The following is a 19,969-nucleotide window of genomic DNA, read 5'->3' on the forward strand; positions in this document are numbered from 1 at the left end:
AGGTTAGACGGATTAGTGGGTATAATATGTAAGGATATGGGGATAGGGCCTGGGTGGGATTGAGTTCGGTGCAGACTCGATGGGCCTCTTTCTGTATTGTAGGGTTCCATGATTTCTATGATATAGGCAAGGAAACCTCCTGCTAATTACCATAAACCATAGCAGATGCATCTGTCGATGACAGTATTTGTAGGAGTGTCCACCACAGAGTCCTTGTGAAGCCAAATTCTTGTCTTCACAATCAGGATACCTGCCACTGTGTTGTGTGGTACTATCACCATGCTAAATGGGGCAGACTTCTGATGTAAAACTGGACAATCATGAGGCACTGTGGGCCATCAGCAGCAGCAGAATTGTATTCAACCACAATCTGTAACCTGATATCCCCCACTCTGTTATGAACATTAAGCCACTGTGGAAAATTGCCCAAATACATCAAGAAGCATGACTGAACCAACTTGGCCAATTACCACCTCATCAAATCTATTTGACGGTCTATTTCTCCATGCAGTGGAGAAGGTAGTCAAGAAGGCATATGGTGTGCTTGCCTTCATCGGCCGGGGCATTAAGTTTAAAAATTGGCAAGTCACGTGCCAATATAGCATTTTAGTTAGGCTGCACTTGGAATATGGTGTTCAGTTCTGGTTGCCACTCTACCAGAAGGATGTGGGGGCTTTGGAGAGGATACAGAAAAGGTTTACCAGGATGTTGCCAGGTGTGGAGGGTATTAGTTTAAGGAGAGGTTGGAGAAACTTGGTTTGTTCTCACTGGAACAACGGAGGTTGAGGATGACCTGATGGAAGTCTACAAGTTCATAAGAGGCACGAACAGAGTGGATAGTCAGAAGCTTTTTCCCAGGATAGAAGACTCACTTACTAGGGGCATTGGTTTAAGGTGCGAGGGGCAAGGTTTAAAGGAGATGTATGAGGCAAATTTTTTACACAGAGGGTGGTGGGTGCTTGAAACTCGCTGCCGGTGAGATAGTGGATGTAGATATGATAGTGACTTTTAAGGGCCATCTTGACAAAACACGTATAAGATGGGAATACAGTGATATAGTCCCCAGGAAAGTAGAGGGTTTTAGTTCAGGCGAGTAGCATGGTCAGTGCAGGCTTGGAGGGCTGTAAGGCCTATTCTTATGCTGTAATTTTCTTTGTTCTTTGACTGTTCTTTCATGATGATCAGTAAAGTGATGGAAGGCATCATCAACATCTCTATCAAGCAGCACTTACTCAACAATAACCTGTTCATTGTTGCTCGGTTTAGGTTCCGCTAGGGTCACTCAGCTCCTAGCCTCATTACAGCCTTGGTTCAAACATGGACAAAAGAACTAAAATCCAGAGGTGAGGTGACAGTTGCTGTCCTTAATGTCCAGGCAGCATTTGAGTATGTCACCAAGGAGCTCTAACACAACTGGAGTCAGTGGGAGTCAAGGGAAAACTCTCCACTGGTTGGAATCATACCTGGTACAAAGATGGTTGTGGTGGTTGGAGGTCAATCATTTCAGCTCCAGGCCATTACTGCAGGAGCTCCTCAGGGTAGTGTTCAAGGCCCAATCATCTTCCACTGCTTCATCAATGACCTTCCTTCTATCATATGTTCAGAAGTGGGGATGTTTGCTGGTGAATGCACAATATTCAATACCGTTTGCAACTCACCAGAAGTATCATGTCCAAATGCAGTCCATGTCCAAATGCAGAAAAACCTGGACAATATTCATGCAATAACACTGTGCCACGCAAATGCCAGGCAATGACTATGTCCAACATGAGGCAATCTAATCATTAACCCCTGACATCCAATGGCATTAACATCACTGAATCCCTCACTATCAACATTCTGCGGGGTGGGGTGGTTTACCATTGACCAGAAATTGAACTGGACCAGCCATATAAATGCTTTGGCTGCAAGAACAGGTCAGAGACTAGGAATCCTATGGCGAGTAACTTCTGACTCCCAAAGTCTGCCCACTATTTGCAAGACACATGTCAGGAATGTGATAGAATACTCTCTGCTTGCCTGGATGAGTGCAGTTCCAACAACACTTGAGAAGCTTGATGCCATTCAAGATAGATTGCGACCGCTTGCGACCACTTGATTGCGACCGCTTTCACAAACATTCACTCCCACCACCATCAACAATGGTGTTAGCAATGTGTACCATTTACAAGATGCAATGCAAGAATTTTCGAAGGTTCCTTAGGCGGCATCTTCCAATCTTATGACCACAACCATCTACAAGGACAAGAGCAGCAGATACCTGAGAACACCGCACCCAAATGTTGCCATCCACATCACTCACCATCCTGACTTGTAAACATATTGCCTTTCCCCTTGGTCAAAATCCTGGATCTCCTTGTTAACAGCACTGTGGGTGTACTCATGGACTCCAGTTGTTCAAGAAGGCAGCTCATTACCATCTCCTTAAAGGCAATAAATGCTACCCCATTGATACCAATATTTAAAGAATTATTATCTTTTAACTGGTCACCAATAATATTGAATCTTGAATTTGATCCTTAAAATGGACATGAATGCGATAAATACTCATTCTGTTGGCTCTCCAATTTATCCATCACTAAGATCACTTACTAATATTTCTGTAACATCACTTGCTCCATTCTCGCACCTCAATAGAAACATAGAAACCGTACAGCACAGAAAGAGGTCACTCGACCCATCGAGTCTGCACTGACCCCAATCCTATCCAGGCCCTATCCCCCATATCCCTACCTATTTACCCACTAATCCCTCTGACCTATGCATCTCAGGACACTAAGGGCAATTTTAGCATGGCCAATCAACCTAACCCGCTCATCTTTGGACTGTGGGAGGAAACTGGAGCACCCGGAGGAAGTCCACGCAAACACGAGGAGAATGTGCAAACTCCACACAGACATGACCCAAGCAGGGAATCGAACCCAGGTTCCTGGAGCTGTGAAGCAGCAGTGCTAACCACTATGGTGCTGTGCCACCCCAATAACATCACCACTGAATCCATTACACAAGTTCTGTGTACCCACTCAATCCTAGACAGTTCACGTGCCTTCCTTTTTAACACAAATCTTACATTTATAGAAATATAGAATTTTTTCAGTGTGGAATGAGGCCATTTGGCCCATCATGTCAGCACCAACTCTCCAAACAAGCATGACTTAGTGCCATTCTCCTGCATTTTCCCCATCCCCCTGCAGATTGTTTCTATTCAAATAGTCATCCATTGTTCTCTTGAATACTTTGATTGAACCTGCCTCCACCACGCTTCCAGGCAATGCATTCCAGACCCCAACCAATTGCTGTGTGAAAAAGTTTTTTCTCACAACGCATTTGCTTCTTTTGCAAATCAATTTAATCTGTGCACTCCCATTCTTAATCCGTTTACATGCTGAAATAGTTTGTCCATATCTACTCTGTCCAGCCATATCTTGATTTTGAACATTTCTATCAAACCTCCTCTTAGCCTTCTGGGGTGGCACGGTGACACAGTGGTTAGCCATGAACACAACAATAATCTTGCCGCTAGCCTGAAAAATATCCATTGACTATTACTCTCTCTTTCCTGTTATTCTGCCAATAACAGGAATATGCATGTTGCTACTGACCTTTTATTCCCTGAGCTATAACTTTTCTCACAAGTCTGTTGTGTGGCATGGTACCAAATTTCTTCTGGAAGTCAATGTATACCACATCAACAGCATTACCGTCATCTACCCTTTCTGTTACCTCCTCAACAAACTCCAACAAGTTAATTAAACATGATTTCCCCTTTAGAAATCCATGCTGACTCTTCCTAATTAACCCACATTTTTCCATTCTGTCGTCCTCAAACTAATTCTATCCTGAATAATTAATTCTCAAAGCTTTCTCACCAATGATGTTAAACTGTAATTGCTGGGGCTATCCTTACAAACTGTTATTGAACAATTTCAATTCTCCAGTCCTCTGGCATCTCCCCGGAGTCGAGCGAACACTGGAAGATTTTGGTCAGCAGTCCTGCAATTTCTGTTCTTACTTCCTTCAATATCTTTGGATGCATCTCATCTGGTCCCAGTGCCTATCAACTCTCAGTCTATTCAACAATTCCTCCTTGTCAATTTTGAATTCTTCTTCTAACAGACTTTCCTTGTCTGCCTCCATGCTCTGTGTTCTATCTACTTCCTTGGGTAAAGACAGATGTAAAGATATTATTTAATACCTCAACTATGACCCCAGCCTCCATGTGTAAATTTCCTTTTAGATCCGTAATCGGCCGTACTCATTTTACGATTTTTCCCTGCCTCTCGAAATATTGGGATTTCCCAGTCTTTTCTCATAATCCGTCTTCACTCTCTAAATTGCTTTTTCATCTCCCTTCTGAATATTCAGTATTCCTCTTGTTCTTCCTAATCAACCAGATACACCAGTTCACTCATTATCACTGCAGGTACATTGGACTGGGAGCGAACTCTCGAATACCCATTCAGAGTTGAACGAAATGTAACCTTTCTTGTACTAAAAGCTGAGCTACAGTTCTAACTGAGTTTTAATATGGCTTCATTCTTCCAAATCTTGTGTTAGATCTGCTGTTGGACATTTGGAATTGAATATAATCTAACAGTCATTAGCATAGGGGATTGAGGGAAAATCAACAACCACAGAATCCCTGGAATCCATAGAATCCTTACAGTGCAGAAAGCTAGCATTTGACCCATCAAGTCTGCACCAACTTAACCACCCCCCCACCCCCAGCCTTACTCCCATAATCCTATGCATTTACCATGGCCAATCCATCTAACCTGCACATCTTTTGAGGAAACCGCAACACTCAGAGGTAATCAACACAGACACAGGGGGAATATGCAAACTCCACACAGTCATCCAAAGCCGGAATCGAACCTTGGTCCCTGGCAGGGAAATGCCTTTGGTCCTCCAAAGCACTTGCCTCATGTCTAATGTCAACCTTATGTAGGAGATGGCCTAATAGTATTATCATCATTATTATCATGTTTACCATAGATGATTTGGAGGAGGGTTATCATCATTATTATCATGTTTATCATAAACATAGACAATCTGGAGGAGGGGACTGAGTGTAGGGAAACAAAGCTTGCTGATGACACGAAGATGAGTGGGAAAGCAAATTGCATGGAGGACACAGAAAGCCTGCAGAGAGATCTGGATAGGCTGAGTGAGCGGGCGAGGATCTGGCAGATGGAGTATAACGTTGGCAAGTGTGAGGTTATCCACTTTGGAAAGAATAATAGTAAAATGGACTATTATTTAAATGGTGATAAAATACAACATGCTACAGTGCAGAGGGACCTGGGGATCTTTGTGCATGAATCGCAAAAACTCAGTTTGCAGGTGTAGCAGGTGATCAAGAAGGCAAATGGAACGTTGGCCTTTATCGCGAAGGGGATGGAGTATAAAAGCAGGGCGGTCTTGAGTAGGGTCCCATTCGTAGACATGCAGGGTAGAATAGGTGTAGGGCGATGCGGCGGCGCGGGCTCATTGGGCCGAAGGGCCTGTTTCCCGTGCTGGGTTGTTCTTTGTTCTTTGTTCTTTTCTTTGTACAATTGTACAAGATACTGGTAAGGCCGCAACTAGAGTACTGTGTGCAATTTTGGTCCCCTTATTTGCGAAAGCATATATTGGCCTTGGAAGGAGTACAGAGAAGTTCACCAGGTTGATACCAGAGATGAGGGGGTTAGCTTATGAGGAGAGATTGAGTAGATTGGGCCTGTACTCGTTGAAGTTTAGAAGGCTGAAGGGTGGTCTTATAGAGACATATAAGATAATAATGGGGCTAGATAAGGTAGACACAGAGAGATTCTTTCCACTTAGAAAGGAAACTAGAACTAGAGGACACAGCCTCAAAACAAGGGGGAGTCAGTTTAGGACAGAGTTGAGGAGGTGCTTCTTCTCTCAGAGGGTAGTGAATCTCTGGAATTCTCTGCCCACTGAAGCGGTGAAGGCTACCTCATTGAATATGTTTAAGTCATGGGTAGATAGATTTCTGATCAATAAAGGAATTAAGGGTTATGGGGACCACTTTCAGATCAGTCATGATCTCATTGAATGGCGGGGCAGGCTAGAGGGGCTAGATAGCCTACTCCTCCTCCTACTTCTTATATTCTTATGTTCTTATTACACTATTAATCCAGAAGCTCAGCTAATGTTCTGGGGACCTGGATTGAATCCCGCCATGGCAGATGGTGGAATTCGAATTCAGTAAAAATATCTGAAATTGAGAATCTACAGATGATCATAAAACCATTGTCGATTGTCGGAAAAACCCATCTGGTTCACTAATGTCCTTCAGGGAAGAAAATCTGCTGTCCATAACCTGGTCTGACCTATGTGTGACTCTAGAGCCACAGCAATGTGATTGATTCTCAACTGGCCTTGGGTAACTAGAGATGGGCAGCCAGCAATGCCCATGTCCCACAAATGAACTCAAAAAAAATTGTCTTTCCATTTCCTCAGTCCTCCTGCCCTTACTCTTCCATTCAATTTAATGTATTAGTGTTTCTTGTCAAAGTGGATCTGATTCAATCTATAATAAATTCTCTCTGCAAATATTGTCAATATCACTTTTCTTTATCTGGTTACAATTATAATGTGTCAATTCCACACTAGTTTTGGTGCAGTATTTGATGCACTGCTTTTGATACAGGAATTACTCGACCAATATTCTGTTAGATTGATTTGAGGTCAGACCATGATAAATCCTGGTTTGATCTAGTTCAAGACTCACTCAACACATTTTCTGGAACTTGATTTTAATAGGCTGATACTTTACATTTACTGATTCTGCTTCACATCCAGTTCTACTTGTGGCATAAGTTCCGGGTTAAATTGCACAACCATTTCCCTCTTTCCCAACCCAGAGTTACAGACTGAATAAAAATGCAGAATGTGGCAAAAAAAAACAATTCTTGGATGCAAAACACAGAAAATTTCTGACCAATAAATTTCAAGTTCATTATTAAAAATAAAAAGAGCTTGCATTTATATAGCACCTTTTGCAACCTCATGATGTCCCAAAGTGCTTTACAGTCAATGAAATATGCTTCAAAGTGTAGCCACTTCTTTAATATTGAAAACATAGCTACCAACTTGCACATAGCAACCACCCAGTAACAATAATTTGATAAGAACCAGAATAGCTGTTTTGGTGATTTTGGATGAGGATAAATATTGGTTCTGATACAAGGAGATACAGAATTAGGATTCTTCATTCCTACTGTTCTTCATCCATCTTTAATCTCCATCTGAGAAGACAGATGGGACCTGATTTAAAATTCCAAACTGTGGCAGTGCAGCATTGTCTCAGTACTCCAGTGCTAAGGTTTCGTGATTGAAGCGAGAAGTAACAAGTGAAGTAGTTTACTCATTTCATTTGCAGATGGCTTACGCAGTATTCCATTCTCAAGTGTCAAAACTTCTACCAACCAAAGTCCAATCAATGCCATCTCACCTTCATATTCTTAATGACCATAACCTGGTCCACATTGGAGCTAATGTTAATCTTAATCACAAAAATGTAAGTCAAAATGTTGCTTGAACTCACCATGTTAACCTCAGAGATCATGTCAATGCTGGCTATATGAATACTCATCCCTACTGTAACAGGAGACCCTGAGGGAAAAGAGAATGGAAAGACTGTGTTTAATTGGGTTTTGATTTCTTCATTGCAATCCCTCCTTAAATATTTACAATAGAAGTGCTCTTTTTAAATAGCTTAAGCTTGGACACTTGCTTTAAACTGTCCCAAAGATGAGACATTCCGAAATCAGTTTTTAGTGAGGAGAACAATTGTAATGAAGTAAAACTTCCAGGAACCCAAACAAAATAAAGCATACTAGTGACAGATACAAGATTACAATTGGAGCCTTAAGAAAACAGTGAACAGGATACAAGAAAGAAGCAGCTTGATGACAAAAGAGAAAACAAAGTTTCTGGTGATGTAGATAGAACTATAATATCAGTTGGGAATATAAGAACAGGAGGGAGTACTGATTTCCTTGAAACCTGTTCCATTATTATGGCTGGACTATATTTTAATCCCATCTACCCACCATAGTTCCATAAACTTTAATAACCTTTACCTACCAAAAATCTATCAATCTCAGTTTTCAAATTTTCAACTGATGCCTCACCAGCTTCTCTGGGAGGAGATTTTCAGATTTCCACTCCCTGGTGAATTGACCCTATCAAATTATTTAACCATCTTAAACATGCCAATTGGATCACCCCTTAATCTTCCATATGCTCCCAAACACAAGACTATTTGATGTTCTCAGAATATTCAATGAAAGTATTAGATCCCTAATGATAGTAAGGATTACTACAATGAATTGGTAAAGTTCAGTGATGAGAAAGGTTTGAAAATACCTCCAAAGTCAGGCCTGAGACGGATGTCATACCCTCTGAGCAATCTGTCCACTGTTCTTTTCACTAGAGAAATGTTACCGATTCCGTTGACACTAAGGATAGAAGCAAAAGCAGGCATCAGTCTGTGGCCTAGAATTTTGGCAATGCCCATTTACTGGGTACCTCATCTGCAGAGTGCCAGCAATCCGTACCCAAATGGAGAGGTCCAAGGAGCCTGGAATTTTGGGTCTGGGACTTTCATGTGATGTAGGAGGTGTAGTAGAAGGATTCCATTTCGGGCTATGTCCCAATGTGCAGGTGAGTGATTGGAACAAAGTTGTGGTGTCTGGAGGGGGAATTAATGAGTCTCTAGTTTGACCCTTAGCAAAATGGCACCCATCATGACTTCCCCCAAATTTTGTTGCTTGGTGGGCTCCATTTTAGACATAAACAGGCACACAGAATCGAATTTCAAGCCCTATGCCTCAAAACATAATCAATTCCAATGCTAACTACATTTAATGGGGTCAAAGGAATACATCTGAAGTTAGCCACACAACAAAAACAGCCACAGCAGCATTGAGCAAAGCTCCACTCTGCCATATACCTGACAATGCACTGATAGATCTATGAGTGGTGTAAACAGAATATAATGATTCAGACCTACTTCAGTTGCAAAAGCAGTGCCGACACACACGGACAGTTAATATCTGTCTATGTCTTCCTTTCCCAATGTGTCTCCGCAGCCTCCGGAGTGAAGAATACAGAGTGAATATTTCAAATGCAAACTGATTTCTGCATCATAATGATCAGTTTCTGAGGGATATTTGCATTTTATACCCTGGACAGGGGTGCGATTCACTGGAAGGACCATTTATAGTATAGGTGTAAGGTCTGAGAGACAGAATTGAGACGTGTCACTATCAGTAACTGGCACACGGTGTATTCGAGAAATAGTCAATACATAGTCACACAAACATTTAGACAGAGAACCGACCTTTGATATTAAATGTAAGCAGAATGATCCGTACCTTTGAAGCCAGCACATGACAGATAGACCTGTGAGAAATGAACAGAAACCAGACATTCGCTCCTCTGGAAATCTCCACATTGTATAATCCTGCTTCAGTATTTACACGGGGACCTCCCGCTGGGGCCAGAGCGCGCACACACACACACACACACACACACACACAGCTCTTCAATCCAAAACCAAGGGGACTATCCGTGCCCCATCCATCAGTTCGCTAAGCACAGTCGATGCACACACTGGCTCTCTGGCCGAGATCAGAGCCGCAGCCGATGCGATGGGAGTTTGGTCGCTGCAGTGTTTTTTAAACTGAACTGCAGCAGCATTTTTCCAGACCAGCTCCTTTCTGGGCTTCCTTCCCTTGCCCCTACTTTACCCCCTCTCCGGCAAAGCTGTTAGCCCTTCCTCAGCTGGACTCTGGGGGCTGGGGGGGGGGGGTGCACTGACGTTGATGAAGGTTTCTAGCTGCTGGGTCCATAGATAGGGAGAATCCTTCTCCCCCCTCATCACAGAAAGGACATTTGTCAAATAATGCTCCTGACGTCAGAAATGCCTCTTAACCCTATCTTTCCTTAAATGCCAGACAAGAACCTGAGTGAGGGGAGCAGACGGATTCATGTCTGAAGGCAGCACAGTATTACAATCAGGCCGTTTCATGGCAGAACAAGGTGGACTCCCACCCCCGGGTACCAGACCTCCCAGTTTGAAAGACATAGCTTCGTGTGCCCAATATCTCCACACTGATATCACCCAGTATGATAAAGTTCACTCCTACACAGAGCAGGTACAGTTAAAGGGTAGAGGGCTTGTTTAAACCTATTTAAAAATATTTATGCTTGTGCGAGCCGCAGTAATGTTTGTTACCCCTTCCCTGAGGAAATGTGTATGTGAGAGTGCGTATGCACAGTTTGAAACACATTCATTTAGAGGGAATCTGTGACAGGGGGTGCAATGTACCCTCTCTCCCAGAGCCATATGCAATCATAGAATGATAGGCTATTTGGCTCATTGTCTGGCTGCCAGCTCTCCACAAGAGTAATTCACCTGGATCCAACCACAACCTCCTCCACCCCCCCAGCCCAGCCCCACACCATTTCCTTCCAGAGCATTTTTTTTCTGTTCAGATAATGATCCAATTTCCTTTTGAATTCCTCGATTGACTCTGTCTTAACCACACTCTAGCAGTGCATTCCAGACCTTAACCGCTCAATTTGTGATAACATTTTTCATCATGTTTCCATTATCTCTTTTGCCAGTTACCATAAATCAGTGTCCTCTCGTTCTTGATCCTTCCACCAATGGGAACAATTTCTCTCTATTTAATATGTCCAGACCCCCTCATGATTTGGAATACCTCCATCAAATCACCTCTCAACTTCTTCTCCAAGGGAAACAGTCCCAACTTCTCCATTCTACCCCCTGGCTGAAGCTCCTCATCCCTGGAACCATTCTCATGAATAGTTTTAGAAGTCTAGGCTAGCTTCGAGGGAAGAGCTGAGTGCTATTTACATAGAAATGCTTGGTGCATCGGCAGACAGTTTGCGTTCATTGTTAAGGAATATGGGAGAGTCTGGCTCTAAGTTGGTCCAGTACTTTGTGCAGAGTTTGGAGTTCATCCCGTACGGTGTGGTATTAGTGATCAGTCCATACAACAGCACTCATAAACCAACCATTGATGCAGCATCTGATGCTCAATTCCTCAAATTCCACTGAGGCACCAACAGAAGCTAATCAATGCTCAGCCTGTGGCTATGATATTTCCATTTGCTGTCATCCTGGCTGTGGATTCCAATACTGAAAGGGATATGCAGGCTTTCACAGCAAATCAGTAATCTGTCTTCCAGCAGTAGGAGCAGTATGAATGATTCCATAGAGGACATACCTGCTGCCCACATTCAGGATGACACATCTATTGCACCACATTGCCCCTTGGCCAGTACTCCTGAAGATGCTTGTCATCCTGTCCGCCTGTGCCAAGATTGTGAAGTCCGAAGGTGGGTCCTCAAGTCCCTCAAGATCATCTCCAATCTTCCTCACTGCAATACAGCAGCCTTCCACCAGCCATGTTGCACTCATTGGGTAGCATTGTATAAAAGCATGAGGTGAAGTCAAGCATTTTATGAATGCACAAGGGTGGTGAATTGAGAATTCTGGGTATTTTTGGATAAAGCTGTTATCATAGAAATCATAGAAACACTACAGTGCAGAAAGAGGCCATTTGGCCCATTGAATCTGCACCAATCACAAATGTTATGAGATGGTTGATTGTTGGTACCTTTTGTTTGAGGGACATAATGATCAGGAGTGGAGGAACGGTGATGTGAGGAAGTGTGGAGTAAAGGTGAGTTGTCAAGTTTTTCACAGCAACTTTCACAAAAGTCCACTGGGAGCAATGTTAGTCCAGCTGCCTTGAACCTTCCTCTTCCTTTTCCTCTGCCTTCTTTTCCTGAGATATTTTCTGAAGACCAGGTGGTAAGTTGTGCCCTCATGATTGACAGGTTTTGAAGGACTCAACAGACCACCATGCATTGGAAGACAAGCTCTGGGGAGTATTGAGGGTTCTCATGAATGATTCAGGCAGTGGAACCATTGTTTGAGTTTGCCAGTGGTCTGCTCCATTTCACTCCCACTCACAGTGTGATTCTCATCATTGGAACACTGTTTGGATGGATGGTGTGACGATACTGTGCCTTTAAGAAATGTATTTGAATAATGCTTCTGTGCAGGGTTTTTTCAACAGTCTGTTTTAAGTGGTGCCACTGGGTCTGCAGCAGGCATTCTCTATTGTTACTGTAACAGCATATTTGCTCCCAATTGCTAAAATGTTTGTTTTAATCTGAAGTGACGCTGTTCTGGTTTTTTAGTGTTTCCTGGGGTTTTGCGGAGTAGGACTTGATTAGGTTGATTGATAGAAAAATCAAGGTGGAGCTGGATTAACACAGTGAAATCAAACTCAGTGTGCTACTTAGGATGTTTAGAAAGAGGTCACTTTCTTTTTGTCTTTTTCTCTCTCTGGAGTAGAAGACTGAAATATGCCAGGAAATAAGTTTCTAACTGGAAGATTCTGCTGTTTGGGGGTGGATCTTTCTCTGGAAGCAATTGGATGAATGTCAGAAGACAGGTGTCTGTCTGGATCTCTGTCCAGAGGTTTCAAAGGCTGGAAATCTAGCATCCAAATGAGTATATCTGTTTATGGTGCTATCTGGCTTTGAAGAAGGAATTTATGTCTATAGGCTGCTGCTTATATTGGAATTGTAGAGATGGATAGCTGTTAAAAATTGTACTTTGTCATGTTTAAGCATTTTCAATTGCTAAAAGTTATACTAGTTCTTTTTGTCATATTTTAAATGTGTTCTTAAATAAAGTTTGTTTTGATAAAAGCTCCCGAGTGGAACAATTGATTCATACCTGGAACGAAATACCTTATGCTCACCCTAATGCCAAAATAAAAAAAAGTTGGGGTCCAGACTAACTTCACAATATAGCTGATCTGGTCCCTAACAGTGGTGACAGAGGAAAGAATCATTAACCATGTGTACAGTGGATAATCTTAGTCAATGTGAAACCATCTTCAGGTTCAAGATGCTAGCTCAAAGATGGTGGAGACCTAACAAGTGCAGGATAAAAGCATCATGACTGCTAGCAGGATAGCAGGAATTCACCAACATCATGGTCTGTGCATGGTCATACACTAACTGCATGCCCACAGAATGGAACGCTCTGTGATTCCAGCACAAGGTTGTTAGGATGCAGTGATCACAGAGCCATGTGCACCATGAGGATGCTTACTACTCTGACAAAACTATGTGTTTGCCTCCGCTTATAGCAGACAATGAAGTCCCCTCTCCTCTCCTTGATGTAATGATGAACTGAAAAGTATTAGCAATAGTACTGGTTCAGCTTGATAGGATCTCGAGGCATACAAATTGAAAGTGACTCAGACCTTGAGAGCCCTCAGGTACATGGGTGGCATGGTGGCACAATGGTTAGCACTGCTGCCTTACAGCTCCAAGGACCCAGGTACAATTCAGACATTGGTGACTGTCTGTGTGGAGTTTGCATGTTCTCCCCATGTCTGTGTGGGTTTCCTTCAAGTGCTCCAGTTTCCTCCCACAGTCCAAGATGTGCGGGTTAGGTGATTGATCATGATAAATTGTTCCTTAATGTCAGGGAGGTTAGCAGCATAAATACATGGGGTTATAGGGATAGAGCCCGGGTGGGATTGTGGGATTCTATGATTCTATTCCACATCCTTGGTGGAACATAACTTCTTTAGACATTCCTCCTATCTGATCTCCTTGAGGAGGAGTACTTTCTATAGTCTAATCTGGATATCTAAAGAGGATACACGTCCCTGGCATTTGAGCACAGTTATCCCTCTCTGCTTCCTCCATCTACATGTTGCTCTGCACCCTAAGTAAACTGCAACTTTATCCCTTAGGGCTATGAACTCGTTTTCAGGTGAGAGGCCAGTAAAAACAACCTCAGTCTTTGCAAAGCACTGATCACTTTTAATTTAAAGAAAATTTGAGATCTCCAAAATCGCAGAACCAGGCACACCCATGAAATCTGCAACAGCAAAATGAAGTCAACAGCATCTCAACTGAAAGTTCTGGGATGATTCATATAAATTGTATTTGGATGTGTCCTTTATGAAGCTGAATACATGTTTAGCTAGGATTGTTTCAAAGAAGATGATGATAAAATTTGCAAGGAACAAGCTGGTTGGGTGGATGATTAGCAACTAAATGGCATCATGATTTTACATTAATTCATTTGCAGGATGTGGGCATCATGGGCTAGGCTAGCATTTATTGTCCATCCCTAATCTAATTGAGAAAGTGGTGATGAGTTGCCTTCTTGAACTGCTAAAGTCCAGGTAATGTACGCCCACAGTGCTGTCAGGGGAGGAGTACCAGGATTTTAACCCAGCAACAGTGAATGAACGGTGGTACATTTCCAAGTCTGGGTGGTGTGTGATTTGGAGGAGAACCTCCAGGTGATGGTGCTTCCAGGTATTTGCTGTTCCTTATCTTTCTCTGTGATAGAAATAGTGGGCTTAGAAAGTATGTCGAAAGAGCCTTGGTGAGTTGTTGTAGTGCATCTTATTGTTGGTACCCATGATCACCATTGTGTGTCGGTGATGGAGAGTGAATGTTTTTGGAATGGATAGCAATCAAGAGGGCTGCTTTGTTCTGGATGGCATCAAGCTTCTTGTGTTTTTGGAACTGTGCTCATCCAGCAAGGGGAGAGTATTCCATTACATTCCTGACTTGAATCTTGTAGATGGTGGACAGGCAAGGGAAGTCAGGAGGTGAGTTATTCAGTGCAGGATTCCCAGCTTCTGACCTGCTCTGGTAGCTACAATATTTATATGACTAGTCCAGTTCGGTTTCTGGTCAATGGTAACGTCCAGGATGTTGATAGTGGGGAATTCAGTGATTGTAATGCCATTGTACGTCAAAGTGTGATGGTTAATGTTTCACTGTTAGAGATGGTCATTTCCTGGCACTAGTGAGGTGTGAATGTTACTTGTCACTTGTCAGCCCAAGCCTGCATTTGGACTTGAACTGCTTCAGTACCTGAGGAGTCATGAATAGTGCTGAACATTGTGCAAGCATCAGTGAACATCCCCACTTCTGAATTTATGATGGAGGGAATGTCATTGATGAAGATGTTTGAGCTTAGGACGTTATCCTGAGGAACTCCTACAGTGATTTCCTGAAACTGAGATGATTGATCTCCAACAGCAACAACCATCTTCTTTTGTGCCAGTTATAACTCCGACCAACAGAGTATCCCTCTGATTACCACTGACTCCAATTTTGTTAGGATTCCTTGATGGCACACTCAGTCAAATGCTGCCTTGCTGTTAAGGGCAGTTACTCTCACCTCATTTCTTTAATTCAGCTCATTTGTTCATGTTTGTTCAACCAAGGTTGCAATGAGGTCAGGTGCTGAGTGGCCTTAGCAGATTCCAAATTTAGAATCACTGAACAGGTTATTGCTCAGCAGGTATTGCTTGATAGAGTTGACAATGACGCTTTCCATCACTTTACTGATGATTGAGAATATACTGATGGGACGGTAATTGGTTGGGTTGGCTTTGTCTTGTTTTTTGTGGAAAGATCAAACCTGGGCAATTTTCCCCATTGCCAGATAAATGCCAATGTTGTAGCTGTACTGGAAGAACTTGGCTAGAGGTGCAGCAAGTTCTGGACCACAAGTCGCCGGTATTGTTGTCAGAGCCCACTATATTTGAGATGTCCAGTGTCTTTAGCCATTTCTTCATATCATGGGGAATGTGATGCTGAGGACCTCCAAAGGAGGCTGAGATCCACTTGGTACTTCTGGCTGAAGACTATTATAAATACTTCAACCTTGTCTTTTGCGCTGATGTGCTGGGCTCCTCCATTATTGAAGATGGGAATATTTGTGGGGTCTCCTCCTCCACTAAACTGTTAAATTGTCCACCACAATTCATGGCTAGATGTGGTATGAATGCAGAGCTTTGATCTAATCTATTAGTTGTGGAATTGCTTAGCTCTGTCTTATACTTGCTGTTTATGTTGTTTGGCACACAATTAGTCTGGTGTAGCTTCACCAGGTTGACACCTCGTTTTTAGGTATGCCTGGTGTTGCTCTTGGCATGCCCTCCTGCACTCTTCATTGAACCAATGTTAATCCCCTGGCTTGGTGGTAATGGTAGAGTGGGGGATATGCCAAGCCATGAGGTTACAGATTGTGGTTGATGATGGCCCAAAAACACCTCATGGGTCCCCAATCTTGAATTGTTTGATTGCTTTGAAAACTATCCCATTGAATATGGTGGTAGTGCCACACAACACAAAGACAAAATGTGATTTTACCTCCACCACACGGCACAGTGATCAGTGTCATCAATACTGTAATGGACAGCTGCAGTTTGGTGAGGATGGGGTGAAGCAGGATTTTCCGTCTTGTTGGTTTTCTCACCACTTGCTGCATCCCAGTCTTTAGGACTTAAGCAATTTGTTCAGTAGTATTGTGACTGAGCCATTCTTGGCGATGGACATTGGCTCTTTTCAGTGCTTCCTTCCAGTGGTGTTTGACATGGAAGAGTTGAGGGGGGTGGATCGTATGGTACATGGTAATCAGTAAGAGGTTTCTTTGCTCATATTTGACTTGATGTCATGAAACTTCACAGGTCTGGGAGTTACCAAGGCAGCTCCCCTCTGTCCATATACCACTATGATGCTACCTCTGCTGGGTCTGTCCTCCCTGTGGGACAAGACATAGAGACAGATGATGATGATGTCTGGGATAGGAAGATACAATTCTGTCAATCTCACTATATCAGGTTGTTCGTAACCAATCTGTGAGACAGTTCTCCTGATTTTGGTACAAGTCTTCAGATGTTCATAATGAGGATATTGCATTGTCACCAGGACTGCTTTGGCCATAGGTCAATGCCGGGTGGTCCGTTCAGTTTCATTTATTGTTGTAGACTTTGTAGCAGTTTGGATACAATGGAGTAACTTGCTAGGCTCACCTCGGGTCAACCACAGTGCTGTGGGGTCTGGAGTCACATGTAGGCCAGATGTGGTAAAAATAGTAGATTTCCTTCCCAAATGAGTGAAACAGATCAATTTTTACAATAATCAGCAATGATTTTATGCTCACTTTTACTAGATTAATTTGTAGAATTTACATTCTACTAGCTCCTGTGATAGGACTCAAATTCATTTTCTTGTGAGTTAGAAATGTTAGTGTGATTGGATTCATTGAGAAAAGGATTATTTGAAGGTTTTGGCTCCATCAAGTGAATTTCAGGTCATTTCCTGATCTTTGTTTGATGAGCTGTAGCATGAGGCTCAATTCACCTACAACCAGTGAACAAAATTAAATCTTTCTCTTCCACATGATTGGCCTGCTCAATAAGTTTACAAAATGGTCTGCTATGGTCCCATCATTTTGAATGAATTGGATAATCATTAAAATGGGCATACTGCAACTTCATCACCAAAGAGATGGGCTCAGCTTTGCGGTCAGTTGTGGTAAGACACAATTTATAAACCTTCCATCTGCTACATGCTTCAGGGAAAGACCTCACTGACTAATAATGATTCTGGAGAAACATTTCCTATCCTTGCTAGTTGCTTGAATAAGGAGTTTGGTTTGAGCAGCTTCAGGAAAGATCCTCTGCTGTTTATATAGAGCCTGAATAAAAAAAAATCTGGAATCATAGAAATTAGAGAGCAGGTTATCATAAGAAAATAGGAAGGGGAAGGATGCCCCTCAAACCTATTCTGCCATTTGGCAACTGCTTTATTTATCTGCCTTAGTTTTATGTATGATGCGGAGATGCCAGTGTTGGACTGGGATAAGCACAGTAAGAAGTCTCACAACACCAGGTTAAAGTCTAACAGGTTTATCTGGTGGCACAAACCACAAAGCTCGTGGCTTGTGCTACCAAATAAACCTGTTGGAATTTAACCTGGTGTTGTGAGACCTCTTACTTAGTTTTATGTAACCATTAATATCTTATTCTAGCAAAAACTCTCAATAAGTGAATCTTTAGTTGACGCACCCCCCCCACCCCCCCCAACCCCTGGCCTCCCTTTGGAGAGAGAAAGCATTCCAGATTTACACTAGCCTTCCTGACCATTATCCATGACCAACTGTCAGGAGATAAATACCAATGTTCTCTTTCAGTTTTACACTTTTTTCTGCACTGTCCACTAGTTTTATTTGAATCCCTAAATTTCTGCTCCTCCGTGGCTCCTGGTTTCTCACCATTTAGGGAATAATCTGATTTTTTTTCTAAATTGGATGAACTCACACTTCTCCACATTAAACTCCATTTGTCACAATTTTGCTCACGCATTTAATCTTTCACTGTCCCTTTGCAACTTGCTGCTCCTAGCTGTAGTATTTAATTTTTCTCAGGAACTCTCTTCCCTCGAGAACTCCTGCAGTAAGGTCAATGAATATTTTCAAGACAGTAGCAGATAAAAGGTTATCAGGGATAGATGGAAAGCAGATTTCTGGGCACAATCAGATTAGCCATGACCTTATTGAATGGTGGAGTCTACCCAAACTTCTCATTTTGATGTGCATGTTAGTGTCAGTAAACTTGAATGTATTGTTCTCTATGCTGTTGGGTAATCACTGTAAGACAATGAAAGGCTAATGCCCAAGTACAGATTCCTGGGATAATCACTAGACACATCCTGAAATTTGAGTATATGTCCAATATCCTTACTCTGCATTTTTTTTCTTTTATTCATCTGAAACAGTTAGGAATGATTGTTCCAAATCCAACCTGACTCTGATCAATTTGGCTTTACCTGAGTTCCTGCCCATAGTAACAGCTTCTAGTACCTTCCCCATAATGAAACTAATCAGTCTAACATTTCCTAGTGCACCTTTCTTTCTGTTCCTAATAATGGAATGACATTCATTTATTCTGATTCCTCAAAAGTCAAGAGAGTTTTAGAACGTTGTGACTTTCGTATCTTTCCATTAGTCCCCTCTGGCAGAAACCAGAACTTCCTGCAGACTTATCTATCTTTAGTCTCATTATTTTCTCCATTATCATATTTTTACTTGAATTAAATCTATTAAATTCTTCTGCTTGATTTAGTGTGATGGCTGAGTCAGGTTTGTGGAATTTGGAAATTCTCTTATTGCTTGATTTCTTATTTTCTTTGTTATTAATTAGCTCATGTTACTCACAATCATCCTCGTTTTATTATAAAAACGTTTTGTGTTGGCCTTGATATGCCTTACAAGTGTTTTCCTTCTTTCGTAGTTTATTGCCTTTGTAAAGCCATTTCTTTTAGTCTTATACTATCTCTCACTTTCTTGTTTGTGGTTTTTAATTAGACAGGCATGCACAGGCCATGCACTCTTTAACACCTCTCGCTGTTCATCTACAGTTTTATCCATTAACGGGTCCTGTTGGTATATTGTGGTCAATTCCACTTCTAACTTCTCAAGTTTTGCCAGAGGTCACTTAAATTTAAACCATAGTTCATGACTTGCTCCTCCTTCCTTCACGTCGAGAATCAAATTCAGTGATTATTATGGTCATTTTGAGCTAGGTGTTCCCTTATTGCTTGATCTTCAGCTAATGTGGTCTTAATGCTCATCACTATATCCAATGGGACTTATATTGTTGTTCAGGAACACATTGTTACGGTAAACTGTCTTCAATACTCTTCAGATTTACTGCATTTGGGACTTCAATTGTTTTGCTTCCCCAGTCTAGGTGAAAATTAACATCTCCATTACTAACAATCCATTTTTGCCACAGCTTCCTTCTGTAACCTCCATTTTGAAACATCTCATTACCTTATCAATGCTATCCAAAAGTCCATAGACAACTCCACCAAATTTCTTCCATCTTTTTCTGGACTGTGGGAGGAAACCGGAGCACCCAGAAGAAACCTATGCAAACACGGGGAGAATGTACAAACTCCACACAGACCCAAGGTCGGAATTGAACCCAGGTCCTTGGCGCTGTAAGGCAGCAGTGCTAACCACTCTATCACTGTGCCATATAAAATAACATAACAAGAGAATAATACAAAACAATATAAC

General features: G+C 42.1%; 1 protein-coding gene across 2 annotated transcripts in view; it reads right to left on the reverse strand.

The window, feature by feature from the left end:
* Positions 1-9,612, reverse strand: part of LOC145342092 (gamma-aminobutyric acid receptor subunit beta-4-like) — a 222,623-nt gene extending 213,011 nt beyond the window's left edge. The window contains exons 1-3 of one of the 2 annotated variants that reach the window (XM_080187305.1): positions 9,387-9,612; positions 8,377-8,468; positions 7,553-7,620 (exon numbers count right to left, since the gene is read on the reverse strand). In XM_080187305.1, the coding sequence (XP_080043431.1) occupies positions 7,553-7,620; positions 8,377-8,468; positions 9,387-9,466 (240 nt within the window). In that variant the 5' untranslated portion in view covers positions 9,467-9,612. Of the gene's footprint in view, positions 1-7,552; positions 7,621-8,376; positions 8,469-9,386 lie in introns of those variants that run through there. The other variant, XM_080187306.1, reaches the window with a different exon arrangement.
* Positions 9,613-19,969: the final 10,357 nt, after the last annotated feature.

The sequence above is a fragment of the Carcharhinus amblyrhynchos genome, chromosome 4 (assembly GCF_965287045.1).
Source record: "Carcharhinus amblyrhynchos chromosome 4, sCarAmb.v2.hapA, whole genome shotgun sequence".
NCBI classification, from domain to species: domain Eukaryota; kingdom Metazoa; phylum Chordata; class Chondrichthyes; order Carcharhiniformes; family Carcharhinidae; genus Carcharhinus; species Carcharhinus amblyrhynchos.